Raw genomic sequence first — 15,005 nt, 5'->3', positions numbered from 1 at the left:
TGATTCAATGGCTGGAAGTCGAAGCTAGGAAAATTCAGACTGGGAATAAGGAGAAAATTTTTAAAATTAGTGTAATTAACCATTGGAATAATTTACCAAGGTTTGTAAAAAGCAGCAGAGTCCCATGGCACCTTATAGATCAACACATGTATTGGAGCATAAGCTTTCATGGGTGAATACCCACTATGTCCATACTAACAGAGCTACCCCTCTGATACTTGTTACCGAGGTTTGTGATGGATTCTTCATCACTGACAATTTTTAAATCCGGGTGGATGTTTTTCTGAAAGTTGTGTTATAGGAATTATTTTAGGGACGTTCTATAGATGGTGTTATACAGGAGATCAAACTAGATGATCACAGTGGTCCCTTCTGGCCTTGGAATCTATGAATCTGATAGACATTAATTTTGGAAGTGCAAGGAGATTATTTAGTAGCAGCTAAGGACTAAGGGTTTGATGCAATTCCTGTTAGAGTCAATTCCTGTTGGCTTTTCTGGGAGTGGAATCAATCCCTGAAAGTGCAGTAATATTTTGAGGTATTACAAAACCTGTTGTTAGGAGGAGGAGAAATACGGCATGGCAATTTAGATTTATTTCCTATTTGTTTACTTCAACAGAAGAGCAGGAGGAATCCATTTACAATCTGTATATCTCAGAAGTCAGAAACATCAGACTTCGCTTAGAGAACTGTGAAGACTGTTTGATCCGACAGATTCGGACTCCACTGGAGAGGGATGACCTACATGAAAGTGTGTTTAGGATCACGGAACAAGAGGTGAACCTTTGGGAAAGAATGATTCAAAGAGGAAGTGGCCATTTTCCAAAATGAATAGTTTTCGCTTGAAACAAACGGACCCAGATTCTTGCATGTTATGGTTCAGCTCAGAAGGGTGGGGGTGACTAAGTGATTTTTCTCATATATCAGTGTAAGTAAAGGGACTAATGGATAGCTAGTCTTCAGTCTTTCTATGCTGCAGATACATTCCTCACTTTTTCAACAAAGAGGACAGAAATAAAAAATATTAGGATATATGAACACTGTCAGGCTGATGTAGAATAAATAAACACTGTCAATTACCTTCCATTTTATAGAAGCTAAAGAAAGAGCTGGATCGACTCAAGGATGATTTGGGAATGATTACAGATAAATGCGAAGAGTTTTTCAGTCAAGCTGCTGGTTCACCTTCCGTCCCCACCCTCCGTTCTGAACTCAATGTCATCATTCAGAATATGAATCAAGTTTACTCTATGTCTTCCATTTACATAGAAAAGTATGTAATAAACCATCACTTTGCACTTGCTGCAGTTCAGTGTACACGTGTTTTGTCCCAAATGAAAGTAAATAGAAAAAACAGTAAAGTTATAAATATGAATAATACCGATCAAGGGTAAGAGAGTTATCGAAGTCATTACAGTGTAAAAAAAGGATTACTAGTTATCTCATATCACATGGCAAGACTGAAAAATGTGAGCAGTTTGAATATTATCAATACGTGATTAGTTAACAAGAGGTTACTGTTTCAGGTTAAAAACTGTTAATTTGGTGCTGAAAAACACTCAAGGAGCAGAAGCGCTAGTAAAGCTTTATGAGACTAAACTGTGTGAAGAAGAAGCAGTCACTGCTGACAAGAATAATATTGAGAACCTTATTGGTACATTAAAGGTATGAGTTTGCTATTTTTTCTTTATAGGTAAATCATAAAGTAATGTATAGTAAAATAATTGTCTTTTTATAATAGCCCTTTGGTTAGACTACATTTGTGGTGCAGCCAAAGACTTCTTGTCTACTTTTAAGCAGACTAAATTGTAAGATTGCTATATTAGACAAATCTGTATCCTTTTGGCAATTAGGATAAGAAAATAAATGTTATTTAGTAGGTTAAAATAATTTTCACAGACACTTTACACTTATAGAAGTTTGCATTTTGCATACACATATAACTCTGGAAATGTTAGCATGAGCTGTGCACATAACATGCAAAGCAAGAGTGCTAATGAACCTCGCTCTGCAGTGTTTCTCTCTGCACGTGGAAGTATCTTGGAATATATGAAGCTCCAGAGATGTGACTGCAGCAACAAGAGAGTTAGTCACTTTTGTCTTTTATGGGAAGATTCCAGGCAACACTAAGACTGTCTGCTCTAAAAACCTTGCCACTTTCTTAAATAAATAGAAAAGCTTCATTCAGTATTTGTACAGCCCCTTATATTTCCCATTGAAATACTGCAAGCAGTGAGGTAATGTTATTTTACAGCTGGAAGATTTTTAAGGTGACCTCTGTAGTTTATTAGACAAATATTAGCTTGCTAACTTGCAAGCTGTGTGCTTGATTTGTGTGGGCATTGGGACTCCAATGCCCAGAATTTTCAGTTCACGGCTATTTCATAGGCATTTTGGTATTGGAGCAGTCTGAACAACCAGAAAAAATTGGATATGCAATGGGTTGATTTACACACACAGTGCTACAATTTATGTTTTCTTATCATTTATTACATATTAGCAATGGAGGTCTGAAGTGGATGAGAAAAGAGAGGTATTCCATGCCTTAGAAGATGAACTGCAGAAAGCCAAGGCGATCAGCGATCAAATGTTTAAAATGCATAAGGAACGAGATCTTGACTTTGACTGGCATAAAGAGAAAGCTGATCAGCTGTCTGAGAGATGGCAAAATGTTCATTCTCAGATTGAAAACCGGTTCGTACCTTCGTGTTGTAGTGTGTTCAAAACATCTTTTGGGCTATTGATGTTGTTTCTTAGCTAATTTATCTTCTGCTTAAGCAATAAGAAATGAACATTATAGTTGATTGAAAAGCATTTCTAACTATTCAGGAAACTTGCTAACATGGTGGATGCTTATCTTTTTGGTGCTGCTGCCATTGTTCACATGATCCCCTGCAGTTTTTTCCACACAGTGATAAAAAGAGCCACAGCTTTAAGTGTGTGCAACATCTTCAGTTTAACACTATGCTGTGTGGGCTTTACCATAACACTTAGCAGTTAGCCAGATACAGCACAGATATGCTGCCCTTTTCCCCTAGCAAAAATGCCTGCAGAACGGGGCCTCCTGTCTTATGGTTATGCTTTCTGCTTCCCCCATAGTTAGTACTGATAGGTGGGACTGATGAGATAACCTTCACTTGTGAGTTGCTGGTCAGATTTATATTTACTTCTTGATAAAGAACATTGGGCCTAAGACCTCAAGTCTTTAGTCCTTAACTCCCATTGACCTCAGTGATAATTTTGTCTCCATAAGAACTGAAATAAGGACTTCAGGATTTGGTCAAGAACCAGTAATTTGCCCTTGGAGCATGTTCTGTTGACCTTTCATTATGTTAATGCAATATCATGATGCTATTCAAGTTCATTTGTTCCATGAAATGTGACTCTTTGATTAGATTTTGGTGATGTCCGTGGATAATATTACTCAAATATTTTTGTACACGTGTACATGCACACACAGACAAATAATAATGTGTGTATGTCATATATATTATACACACACAGTATTCTGGAATGTGCTTATCCATTGTTCTCACAGGGAAGAAGTTCACATCTTATTGCTTTCCCAACCAACCTAATATCCTTTCATTTTCATTCTCTTTAATTCTATCTCCCTAGATCTAAGGACAGATTGAGGCAGAACAACATTATTTGCAGACTAAACCTATTTTCTTTATTTTAGTTTATGATCCTGGAATCCCTGAAGAGAAGTATCAGAATACTGCTGTTTATATGAAACAATACTGTACACGGCAAACTTTCATATTTCTCTCCTCTTAAAAGCAGATGACCTTATATTGTTCCACCAGTTCAAACTACATAAATTCATGGAGGATAGGTCCGTCAATGGCTGTTAGCCAGGACGGGCAGGGATGGTGTCCCTAGGTTCTGTTTGCAAGAAGCTTGCAATGAGCGACAGGGAATGGATCACTTGATGATTATCTGTTCTGTTCATTCTCTATGGGGCACCTGGCAATTGGTCACTGTTGGAAGACAGGATACTGGGCTAGATGGACCTTTGGTCTGACCCACTATGGCCATTCTTATGTTCTCAGTTCAATCCATGCAGGAACTGATAATCAGTTAACTAATCAGATATAATTAATTAATTGTATTGCCTCTGCCTCTGATTGCCAGAAACTAAAGTAATTGGTAAGACCTGTTCAAAAGTGCTATCTACTCAAAGAAAACCGTTTGAATGCCAGTGTGATTATTAGCCTTCAAGCTACTGGCTTTCACAGAAACTATGGGGAAAGGTCCCTTACCTTCTGTTTTTCAGTATAAGAAACATGCAATTGGAGCATATAGTCTTTTTTGGCTGAAATTAAGCTGCTGTGTATATATCTTTAAATTTCATTTTTAATTATTCCATTTTCTAGTAGGCCATGTGTAAACAAAGTGATATGATTTAAATGACAAAACAGTAGCTTTCTGAGAAGCTTAAGTGTCCGTATCTGCTCACAGGGCAAACATGAACCTAGCACTCTCCTCACATGACATCTGTGTGGAATATGCTGACAGATTGTTGTTAACACACAGTGAGTTCTAGTGTAAATATGACAGCTTGTAGTAGTTGCAATTTGTGGCAGTAAACAGACTGTTTCTGCAAATGTTAACCCCTACTTCCTAACTGTTTGACAGTGATAATCACTATACACAGAAGTTTGTAAATATTGGCTCCAGTTAAACATCTTTCCTTTTCTTTTTTTCCCATTTATTGTTATTTTGTTTACCCTGTTATTTGTTTATATGTATACCAAAATATAATTCCTCAAATGCAATACATAATCTTTGTCACACTTGCTCTGTTTCACACACATACATTCACGTGCACAGAGCATGTCCTTAGCATTATTGAAAGTAAGGCAGATTCAAAAGTAGGTATTACAAACCAGAATACCAGAGTTGTTAAATGTAGGGTTACAGACAGGCAGGTTGCTCTGAACCTACATCTCTGCTGTCTCTTTGGTTGCAGTATTTGTATGATTTTTAGGGACGTTGTTAGGACTACAGCAGATGAATCTTAAGCACTCTGAACACTCTAGAATCAGTTCGCAGGAAATACACAGCTTGCCTTTGTCTGCCCCTCTGCTCCCATTTAACTGCAGAGTAGAAGAGCCTTAACCAGTTTCGACTTCACTCTCTGTGCCTGATTGATTTAAAGGGAAGGCCCACAAACTTGAGTGGGTTTTCAATAGTTTCCAGAATCATATGATTTAAAGAGGGACTTACCCAAAGAGAATCATTGTCATTAGCATTTTTGGACAGCTAAAGACTTTGTCTTTGTGCCAACTCCTACTTGGCTTGGGAGGAGTAGAGGATGTGGTCTGCTGGTCTCCTTCAGTGCAGGTTTTGGCCCCGTTGGCTCATGCTCAGATCCAAACCCACTGATCACACCTAAAATACACCCACTTTTCGTCCTTCTGTATGGCAGTGAAAATTGCTTCTGCAGAGGCACACTCCATTGTGCTGGGGAATGTTGTGTCTACTGCATGGCTTTTCGGCTTCTGGGTTCATTAATTTAGGAAATGTGCAGTGTTTCTGCTGTGACTGGACTTTCCCTTAACACCAAAGCCAATGTCAGGTTTGCCCCATACTCAATTGTTTCTAGTATAAATGTTCTTTCTCTCTTCTGAGGGTGTTCTAGTGTGAAAATCCTCTTTAATCTTTATGGATCGTCGTTAAGCTAGGGATCTCTGTGGTAGAAACTGTCATTAATATATTTTAGTAAAAATTATTACATTTCCTGTTATTATGATAGATGGAGCTAGGACACCTGATACCATTGATTTACATAATTTTTTACAGTACCTTCTCCCCAATCATATCTCCTGTTCTCAAATTAAACCAGGTTGCGTGACTTAGAGGGTATCAGTAAATCTCTGAAATACTACAAAGATACTTACCATACACTGGATACCTGGATTCAGAAAGTGGAAGATACTCAGCGAAAAATTCAAGAAAACCAACCAGAAAACAGCAAAGCTTTGGCTAAACAGCTGAACCAGCAAAAGGTACAAAAAGGGAATCCCACCCTGGGCAAAACTATTGAAACTAATAACTGGAGCCCTGTGTTTACTGAAAATACAAACTATGACAAAATAAAACAAAACAAAGTATAAACCAAAATCAAATGAAAAAAATCACCTCACAGCAGAGGCTCCCGTCCCTCAGGTCTGGGCCCAGCTCCCTGCTCCAGTTGTGTAGTGTACAGTTTCACAGCATCACTTGTGCAAATTTTGTCCGTCTGCCCCTCTGTCATCATGATGGAGGGTAAATGCCAAGCGCCACATCAGAACACCTGGAGTGGGAGCTGAGCCCAGACGCATGGAAAGGAACCGCCTACTACTGGGTGAGTGTGGGGCAGGCTCACTGTACAACAAACCTTTCCCCCTCCAGGGCCTCTCATTCCCTGCCTGGGCAGGACCCCTCTTCCCCACCTCTTTGCACGGATAAAATGGTTAAAATGAAATTCCCCCAAAATATAAAAAATAAAAAAAATTAATGGGGCTCTACTAGCAAAAGCAAAAATATTTAATATTTAAAGCAGTGATGTCAATCTCCCTTTAGCTATCTCAGATATCTCTGTGTCCCCTGTTACCATAGTATCCGAGCACGCCAGTCTTTTACCTTCACAACATCTCTTTGAGGTAGGGAAGTGCTGTTAATCTTATTGACAGATGAAGGTCTGAGGCACAGAGAGACAAAATGACTTGCCCAACATCATGCAGGAAGTCCGTGGCAAAGCAGGCTCTCCCAACTCCCAGGCTGGTGTCCTAACCTCTGGGCCATAACGCCACCATTTTAAATGTAAAGTGTGATTCAGTGCGACTCATGATCATTGTGTCCATGGAAGTATTCACACAAAGTCTGCAGTAGGACTGTTTGTGTGCTTACAGTTAAGGGAGTGCTTCAGTGCTTGACTGGATTGGCACCAGAGTGCTCAGGACCCTACAAGATTGAGCCCAGGAAGGACAGGCATTCCCTAAATGTTAGGCAAACAGAACCACTATTTCAGGTCCCCATTAGTGCCTGATCCACAGAGGAAGTGAATCTGTGACAGCCCTCATTAAAGAACCTGTCTCTTTAGCTAAAAACGTAGCAACTTTTAGCCCTGCTGGTCTCCAGTTCAGTCCCCAGTGTGTTGGCCAGGATGCAGGCACTATATTTACAGTATTCTACTAGCAGTGCTCATGCTGGGCTGGATCTAACTCACATGGAACTCAATAGGAGTCTTTCTGTTAACTATCTAGGATTTAGATCAGGCCCCAGGATTCCAACTAGCTTTATAACACTGAAGTGCAAGCGGTGCTATAAATAGTATGATGGTGGACAACTTAGAAATTCTTATCATAATAATACTTATCAACCATAACAAAGGGAGAGAAAAGAGTTGTTGTTATTATTATTTATTATGCTGAAGATATACACACATATTTTACAGATGCTGGTTTCTGAAATTGAAATGAAACAAAATAAAATAGATGAATGCCAGAAATATTCAGAGCAATACTCAGCTTCAGTAAAGGTAAGAAAGATTAAACACATACAATACAGTTTAATTTGATAATGTGTCCTTTACATGTATGCTGATATTGTACAATGGATACAGCATGCAAGCAGTGGTGCTCTGCTAGTAAATTGCATTATAAATACTTTCTTTGATGTCAATTTGATAGAGAGTTCTGATAACTTTTCTGACTGCATTATTTTTACAGGATTATGAACTGCAGACAATGACATACAGGGCTATGGTTGACTCACAACAAAAATCCCCAGTGAAACGCCGGAGAATGCAGAGCTCATCTGACTTCATTATACAAGAGGTAGCTTGATGTTCTTTGACAGGGAAATGTACATTCATGTAGCAGCCTGTTGTAGAGTGGAGGAAATGCAAGACTGGGATTTATTAATAATTAAATATAGTAACCTCACACATGATCCTTACTGTACATAGACAAACCCTGACATAAATGTTACACATTTCACAATAACTGGTATTGTATCTGGATGTTGGCGTTGATCAACAGTTAACAAAATGCCCCTGAAAATCTTAGATCAGAAACACAGAAAATGGAGAAAAATAAAACTTTATTAACATGGTGGGCCAGATCATGTCCCAAGCTGCCACCCCAGGAGGGGCTTTCACCATCACTGTGGTGCCACAAGTCTCTGTTGTAGCAGATTCAGAGGCAATGCCTCCCTGAAGCCTATTTGTGCACACAGAGGTGCAATTTTATCCCCAGAGGACTCATAGAGTACAAGAGTAAATGGGGCAATTTGGCCCTGAAGTGACTCTCTCTAGCTGACAATTCTGTAACAGGAGCTGACAGCCAGAAACAAAGACCTGGGCTTATAGGGATGAGGATACTCCATCTAACCATCCAGCTATCAAGGAGTTAAGTTTTGAAGCCCCTCCAACATAAGATAGGGACCTTAGGTACTCCCGCTCAGGCTGGAGCACCACTGGGGATACTACAGCTCTAGAAGGTGGAATTTTCCAAAGCCCCAGGATGACATAGGAGCACAAATGTCATTCAAGTTACTTTGGTACTTTTGAAAATTCCACTCTAGTGCTACAGTAACTCCAGTACCAGAGGAGTTAGGATATTTGTGATTGGAAGATTACTTCCTTGAGTTTCTTCTCCTCATAATCTTTTGTCCCCCTTAGTTCCACCACACCAGTTACACACCTAACAGATGCAGGTCACTTCCATTCAGCCTCTTACATACTAGTCTGACCATTCTTAGGATCAGTTGGTCCTGTGGACAACTGGTTTATGTGGTTCTTCATGACTATTGTGTCCCTTAAACCAAGATCAGGATTTGTCTTATGAGCTCTGTGCCATATATGACTTTTCTAAAGGCCAGTTTAAGTCTAGAGGTAGTTCTTGGACATTATTTGAATGCATATGCATTTGAAGTCACTGTGAGTGCTACCATTTTCCTCTTTTGTTTCTGTGCAGTTCATGGATTTACGAACACGCTATACTGCTTTGGTGACCCTGATGACCCAGTATATTAAATTTGCTGGTGACTCTTTGAAAAGACTAGAAGAAGAGGAGGTAGGTCACAGGAAAACAGAAACCATTTTGTTGGGGGCAATAAAACAACTATTGAACTTGGATCATAATTTTAGCTGGAAATACTAAGGACTGAAATATATACTGCACAAACATGGGAATGTATGGATGTTGGACTGTGCGCCTGTCATTCTTATAAGCACTGATGTATATTTGCAAAGTCCTCACATTCCATCAGTCCTTCCAGATGAGAGGGTCACATTACAGGGACCCACTGTGATTCAATGAATTCTGCAGAGAAGAAAGTTATCTACAGGACAGAAGAAATTATAATGCACTGTCACAGTTTTACTTAAGACCTAGCACAAATTAGCTGGCAGTGTTTGATCCCTTTTAGTAAAACATTTATTTAAACTTTTTTATTTCTAAAAAACAAGGAAAATATAAAAGTATAGCTCTGTAAAGCAAATAACCTAAATTTTCACCAAAAGCTGTCCATCTTTATAAATCATAATTCATCATCTATATTCATATATAGACAATACTTTTAATTTTTGAAAGTTCATTTGCAGTTTTATTTTTACAACAAAAACCACATTGGATATTTGAAATGTGGACTGTATTTATTTGGTGTACATTTTGTAGCTGGATTTATGCTGTACTTACAAATGCAAGCTGAAATTTGTCCCTGTGCAGAGAGCCAGCCCAACTCCCATGCACTAATAATGTCCTATTTAAGTCCTAGTTAGTGTGTTTAAATGGGACCTAAGTGGTGCTTAGGTCTTCTGTTATCCCTCTGCACAGGGTTGAATTTCACCTGCGGTGTGCACGCTAGCTTGCTTTTAATGGATAAGGAATTTCTTATTTAAATAGGGGAGTGCAATAACCCCTTCAATAATTCCTTAAGTTTGTTTCAATGACTTTTAAATGTCTAGGCTTCTTTTTTCTTTTGTCATTCTTCTGCACTAATTCTTTGAGGCAAATTAATTTTTTTCACAGTGAGCATGAGGTCTCGTTAACAAGAATAAATGGAAACTATAAATGACACTTCTACCCCAATATAACGCTGTCCTCAGGAGCCAAAAAATCTTACCATGTTATAGGTGAAACCGCGTTATGTCTGCCAGAGCGTGCAGCCCCACCCCCCTGGAGCACTGCTTTACCGCGTTATATCTGAATTTGTGTTATATTGGGTCGCGTTATATTGAGGTAGAGGTGTATTTGTTCAAAAATACATAGTTTAAATCAATGCTTTAAAGAATTAAACAAAGCATATTATCTACTCTTTACTTTCTTTAAAAATATCATGTGTTTCTAAAGCAATTATATATTTACTCTTTAAGGATGATAGTGTCTTAATTTATACACTGTATCCTTATAGCTTTTCTGCCAAATAACATACTATATGGTTTGTCCAGTATTAAAAATACATAAAACAGGATTGGAGTTATTTTAACAAGTTTTAATTTTAAATATTTATTTATGTAATCATCGGACAAGACCCTGGATCCTTAAAGGGATGTTAAATAATCTTGCTGCCAGCTTTGTCTTTGCTGCATGTTCTTCCTATCGCATACCTCTGAACAGACTGATAACATAAATATGAAAAGTGTGCATCTTTTTTTTTTTTAAACCATGTAGCATCCATTGCATGAGATATCACCTTTACATGCTAAGTAGCCTTTATGTGTCTAATTCACACTGCTGGTAAAAATGAAAACAAAAAAGAAAAATATCTAGAGACCAAGAAATTTGTTCGGTTTGGCTGGTTGGTGTCACTTTTCTCAAGAATAATTTAATTTTATAAACCATTTTTGTCTGTTCCGAGCTGTGTCTTCAAGACTGTCTTTTGCAAAACATATGCAGACTTCTACTTCCTTGATAACTTCTTAGTAGATAATGTAAGGTTGCTTTCTAATTGCAAAACAATATAATAAGCTTTCTTTTGGAATCAAAGTAGCGTATCATAGAGCTTTTCCATTTCAAAGCAGAAACAATCATCGGTTTTTCTGGGATTATACTTCTAATCTCTTCCTCTTGGATTCAGGACTTTATTCTATCCTTGTCTTTGTTAAGAATTCTGTGTGATGTCATTCAGAGTTTAGTGCACAGAAGAAGGCTAAAATAAGGCTCTTGCTATGAAGTCTATGACATTTAAAATCTAAATTTAAACCTGTGTGCTGTCAGCTCAGAGTTTACCTGCTGAGGCTGAATTCCAGAAAACCACGGTGATAGCTGAAGTTTTTAAACCTTTGGGATGTGATGAAGCAGTTGAACAAAGACAGAAAAACACAATAGACAAAAACCCAATAGACAAGAGAGATTTGCAGAAAGATAGTTCTCATAGTAAATCTGAGAGTAAGTTGGAAAGTCAAAGAAAAGAATTTGATACTGACAGAGGTGATAAAATCATAATGGACAGAACGTCAAAGCAGCTATTGAAGCCTCAAGGTCAAGTAAGGGCTGGTAGAAATAATGGGGAAGAGCAGCTATATACAAGAAAGGAAATAACCACCCTTTCTGGTAAACATCATCAAAACACAAAGAATGGTAGAAAAGGATATCCAGTTCCATATCAAATTTGTGTCAATATTAATATAAATAACGATTCTAATGTGGTGTGAAATCAACCAAATGTGGATGGAATGAGACAAAAAATGGGGAGAGCCAAAGAAGTTTTCTGAAGCAGAAACCACGTTGTAGAGTGGAGGAAATGCAAGACTGGGATTTATTAATAATTAAATATAGTAACCTCACACATGATTTAAAGTTGATTGAGCATAACTAAAAATAATATATTAATAATCTATTAATATCGATTCAGAGATGGCAAAACAATTGATTTTTTTCAATAATTTTGAATTTGTTTCATCACATTTTAATATCATAAGGTTATACTAGCAGGTATACCTCCCAGTTGATGCTTTACATTGCTGATCAGATAGAGCACAAGATTGCATAACAGAAAACTTAATTTGTGATCCTAGATGCAACTGCAATCAGATTCTCAATTTTAATTGTCTAAAAATACTTTACATTTAATATGTTTATTGTGTAACTGTCAGCATAAAAGATGCTCCAAAACTGATCCAGTTTAATCCTAACATCTGTAAGGGTATGTTTGCACTGCAATAAATGACCCACAGCATCAAATATCAGAGCCTGGGTCAGCAGACTCAGGCCTGTGAAGCTCCTGCTGTGGGACTACAAATAGCAGTGTAGAAGTTCAGGCTTGGGCTGGAACTCAGGTTGTGAGACCCACATCTTTTGTGAGGTTGCAGAGCCCAGGTGCCAGCCTGAGCTTGAATGTCTACAATGTTGTTTTTAGCCCCACAGCCTGAGTGAATCCAGGCTCAGAAACTTGCTGCTGCAGGTTGCGTTTGATTTTTTTTTCAGTGTAGACCTATCCTAAGTGTTTATTTAAAATCATCCAAGTGAAGGAGGAAAAGAGGGAATGAAGCTGCCTTTTCATTAGCACTTCTTGAGATATATAAGTCTCATTGCAACTGAAATCAGGCAAGTCTGTTAAAATAAAATAACCTTCTGTTTATTAGAAAAATTGCTTGCTTTTCACCTCACAGTAGGCCTTGCTTTCACTAGAAAGAAACGTGTGTTCTTGCCTCAAGTTAGCTAACATGATAAAATTCTAGTGAAGACAAGGAAATTGTAGTTTGAACACGTTAGCAGGTCGAGATGAATCCTCTTCTCCCTCCTAGTGTCTACCTCCATCTGTTTATGCATGGAAACTACTAACTGCCCTCTCTTCTTTAAGAGTTTGCCACCTCTTAGTTAACACGTGATAGCTAACACATGGTAATAAAACACCCTTTTTTCCTAGTGTGGACACCTCCTGAGTGTAGCTTCATGCATTGTTTCTTTTCTTGGAGAGATTTCCAAATTTGTGTTGTATTATGTTTGTTGTAAACATAAAATGCCTTAAATTCCTACTGAACCAAACTGGAAATGTTGAACTTCCTTGACCTCTGTGATCCTTGCATACTGTGTTTTGTTCATTACCTGTTGTAGCTATTCGTTTTGAGCAAGAGCATATGCAAGTGGCTGTCTGACTTTTCTAACCATTAAATGCTTCCTGAGTAGCAAAAGAGATTATTTGGAACTTCTCCCCTTTGTGGGTTCCTTTATGAAGAATTTTTTCATCTTGAACTAATGGTTTCTTGTCTGAAGCTTACTCTGTAAGGCGAAGGTGATGGTGGTGGGAACTGCTCATCCTACTGTATTGACATGCTGAGTACACATTAGTAAGTATTTTCAACTATGTCTTGAAAATAATACAACAGATTTCACATGCTATATTAAAAAAGAACAGATTTAAACATATTTGTATATTTTAAATTGTCTTATAGATTATAAACAATGAGGTGGCATCAGCACATGCAGCATATTCAGATCTAATGAAGCAACAAAAGTCAACAATTGATGAGAACAGAAAACTTACGGGAAAGATAAATGAGCTTGAGAAGATGTTAGAGGAGTTGAAGAAACAAAAGTTCCATGTAGAACAGGAACTCCCCAAAGTGAAGGAAGCTGCAGAAGATGAGCTGAAGAAACAGCAGAAGTATGTGGAAGAGATATCTTTTCAGAAAACCAAGGCTGAGCAAGAGGCAAAGCGGTATCAGATAGAGCTAGAGAGCATTGCAAAAGAGAAAGTAGCTGCAGAGCAGGAGTTAGAACATGTAAGGCAGCTCACCTTGCAGGCAGAGGCTCAAAGAAGTATAGTTGAAGAAAACCTCAGAGCTTTTAGAACTCAAATAGAGGAAAGTACTTCTGCTAGAAGAAAACTTGAAGAGCACCTGAGAAAGAAAGACACAAATCTTCAGGATTTAGAGCAGCAGAAAAAAGCTTTAATGGCAGAACTGAGGAAAAAAACAGAAGGCGAGGAAAAGCTTATGAAACTAGTAAAGCAAATGGAACAAGATTTTGAGTATCAAGGGAATCTAGCAGAAAAAAAGCCCCAAGAAAAAGAGAAAACTGAAGCTAGAAGGCAAATAGTTGAAGGCAGATATTCCTTAATAAGAGAAAGCATGCAGCCAACTTGCACATCTGGGCAAGACAAACATTATCGGGTTGACTCTGAAATTATAGATTTCCAGAAAAAACAGGAAATAAAGAAAGTAGAGGAGCTTAAACAGCAGGTAGATGAGCTGACTATTGCCAACAAAAAGGCTGAAAAAAACATTAAAGATCTAAAATACGAACTGAATGATCTTGAACTTCAAAAAGCATCAGCTGAAGAAAAGGCTCGTTTACTAAAAGAGAAATTAGATGATGCCAATAATACACTTAAATGTCTGAAAATTGAGTTGGACCAAAAAGATCAGGTAGAGCAGGGATATTTGCAACAGTTGAAAGAACTTGATAGGCAGCTGCACAAAACCACAGGTAAAGCTGAGGAGGTAATGCAAGAGGCCATAGATCTTAAGAAAATTAAAATAAATTATCAAGAAGAGCTGAAATCTCTTCAGCAGGAAAAGGTGCAATTAAAAAGGGAAGTAGAGGAATTGACTAGATCACACACACAAATTGAAATCACTGTTCAGCATTTAAATTCACAAATCAGCTCTCTCCAGAAAGAGAAGCTGATAGCTGAACAAAGAACACAGTCATGCAAAGGAGAAGCAAATAGTCTGCAAGATCAGTATAAAAAAATCCAGGAACAGCTGCTTCAAAAGACAAGAGCAGAGAATGAAAATCAACAGAAGATTCAAATGGTGAAAGATGATTTGGCCAAAAGCAGTCGTTTGGCAGAATCATTGAAACAAAAGGTCGAGGAGCTTACTAGATTGAATACTGAAACCAAAATAATGATGCAACAAATTCAGTCTGAATCAGAGAGGATAATTCTGGAGAAACAAAGTATTCAGAGAAAAAATGATACCTTAAAAACCCTAGCAGATGGTTTTAAAGAACAGCTACGTACCACAAATGAACAGTTGCACAAGCAGATAATAATTGAGCAAGAAT

At 37.9% G+C, this 15,005-nt stretch overlaps 1 protein-coding gene across 8 annotated transcripts in view; it reads left to right on the top strand.

Annotated features, from left to right (window-relative positions):
- The window catches only part of DST (dystonin), a 465,365-nt gene that overhangs the window by 267,874 nt on the left and 182,486 nt on the right, over positions 1-15,005 (top strand). For all 8 annotated transcript variants that reach the window (XM_032778396.2, XM_075063729.1, XM_032778395.2 and 5 more), the window contains 8 exons: positions 620-777; positions 1,095-1,273; positions 1,527-1,665; positions 2,501-2,694; positions 5,852-6,014; positions 7,445-7,528; positions 7,719-7,826; positions 8,967-9,065. In XM_032778396.2, the coding sequence (XP_032634287.1) occupies positions 620-777; positions 1,095-1,273; positions 1,527-1,665; positions 2,501-2,694; positions 5,852-6,014; positions 7,445-7,528; positions 7,719-7,826; positions 8,967-9,065 (1,124 nt within the window). The remainder of the gene's footprint in view (positions 1-619; positions 778-1,094; positions 1,274-1,526; positions 1,666-2,500; positions 2,695-5,851; positions 6,015-7,444; positions 7,529-7,718; positions 7,827-8,966; positions 9,066-15,005) is intronic.

Source organism: Chelonoidis abingdonii, chromosome 3, assembly GCF_003597395.2.
Source record: "Chelonoidis abingdonii isolate Lonesome George chromosome 3, CheloAbing_2.0, whole genome shotgun sequence".
Classification (NCBI taxonomy): domain Eukaryota; kingdom Metazoa; phylum Chordata; order Testudines; family Testudinidae; genus Chelonoidis; species Chelonoidis abingdonii.
The sequence above is the reverse complement of the archived record's forward strand: the minus strand, read 5'-3'. Positions and strand labels throughout refer to the sequence as shown.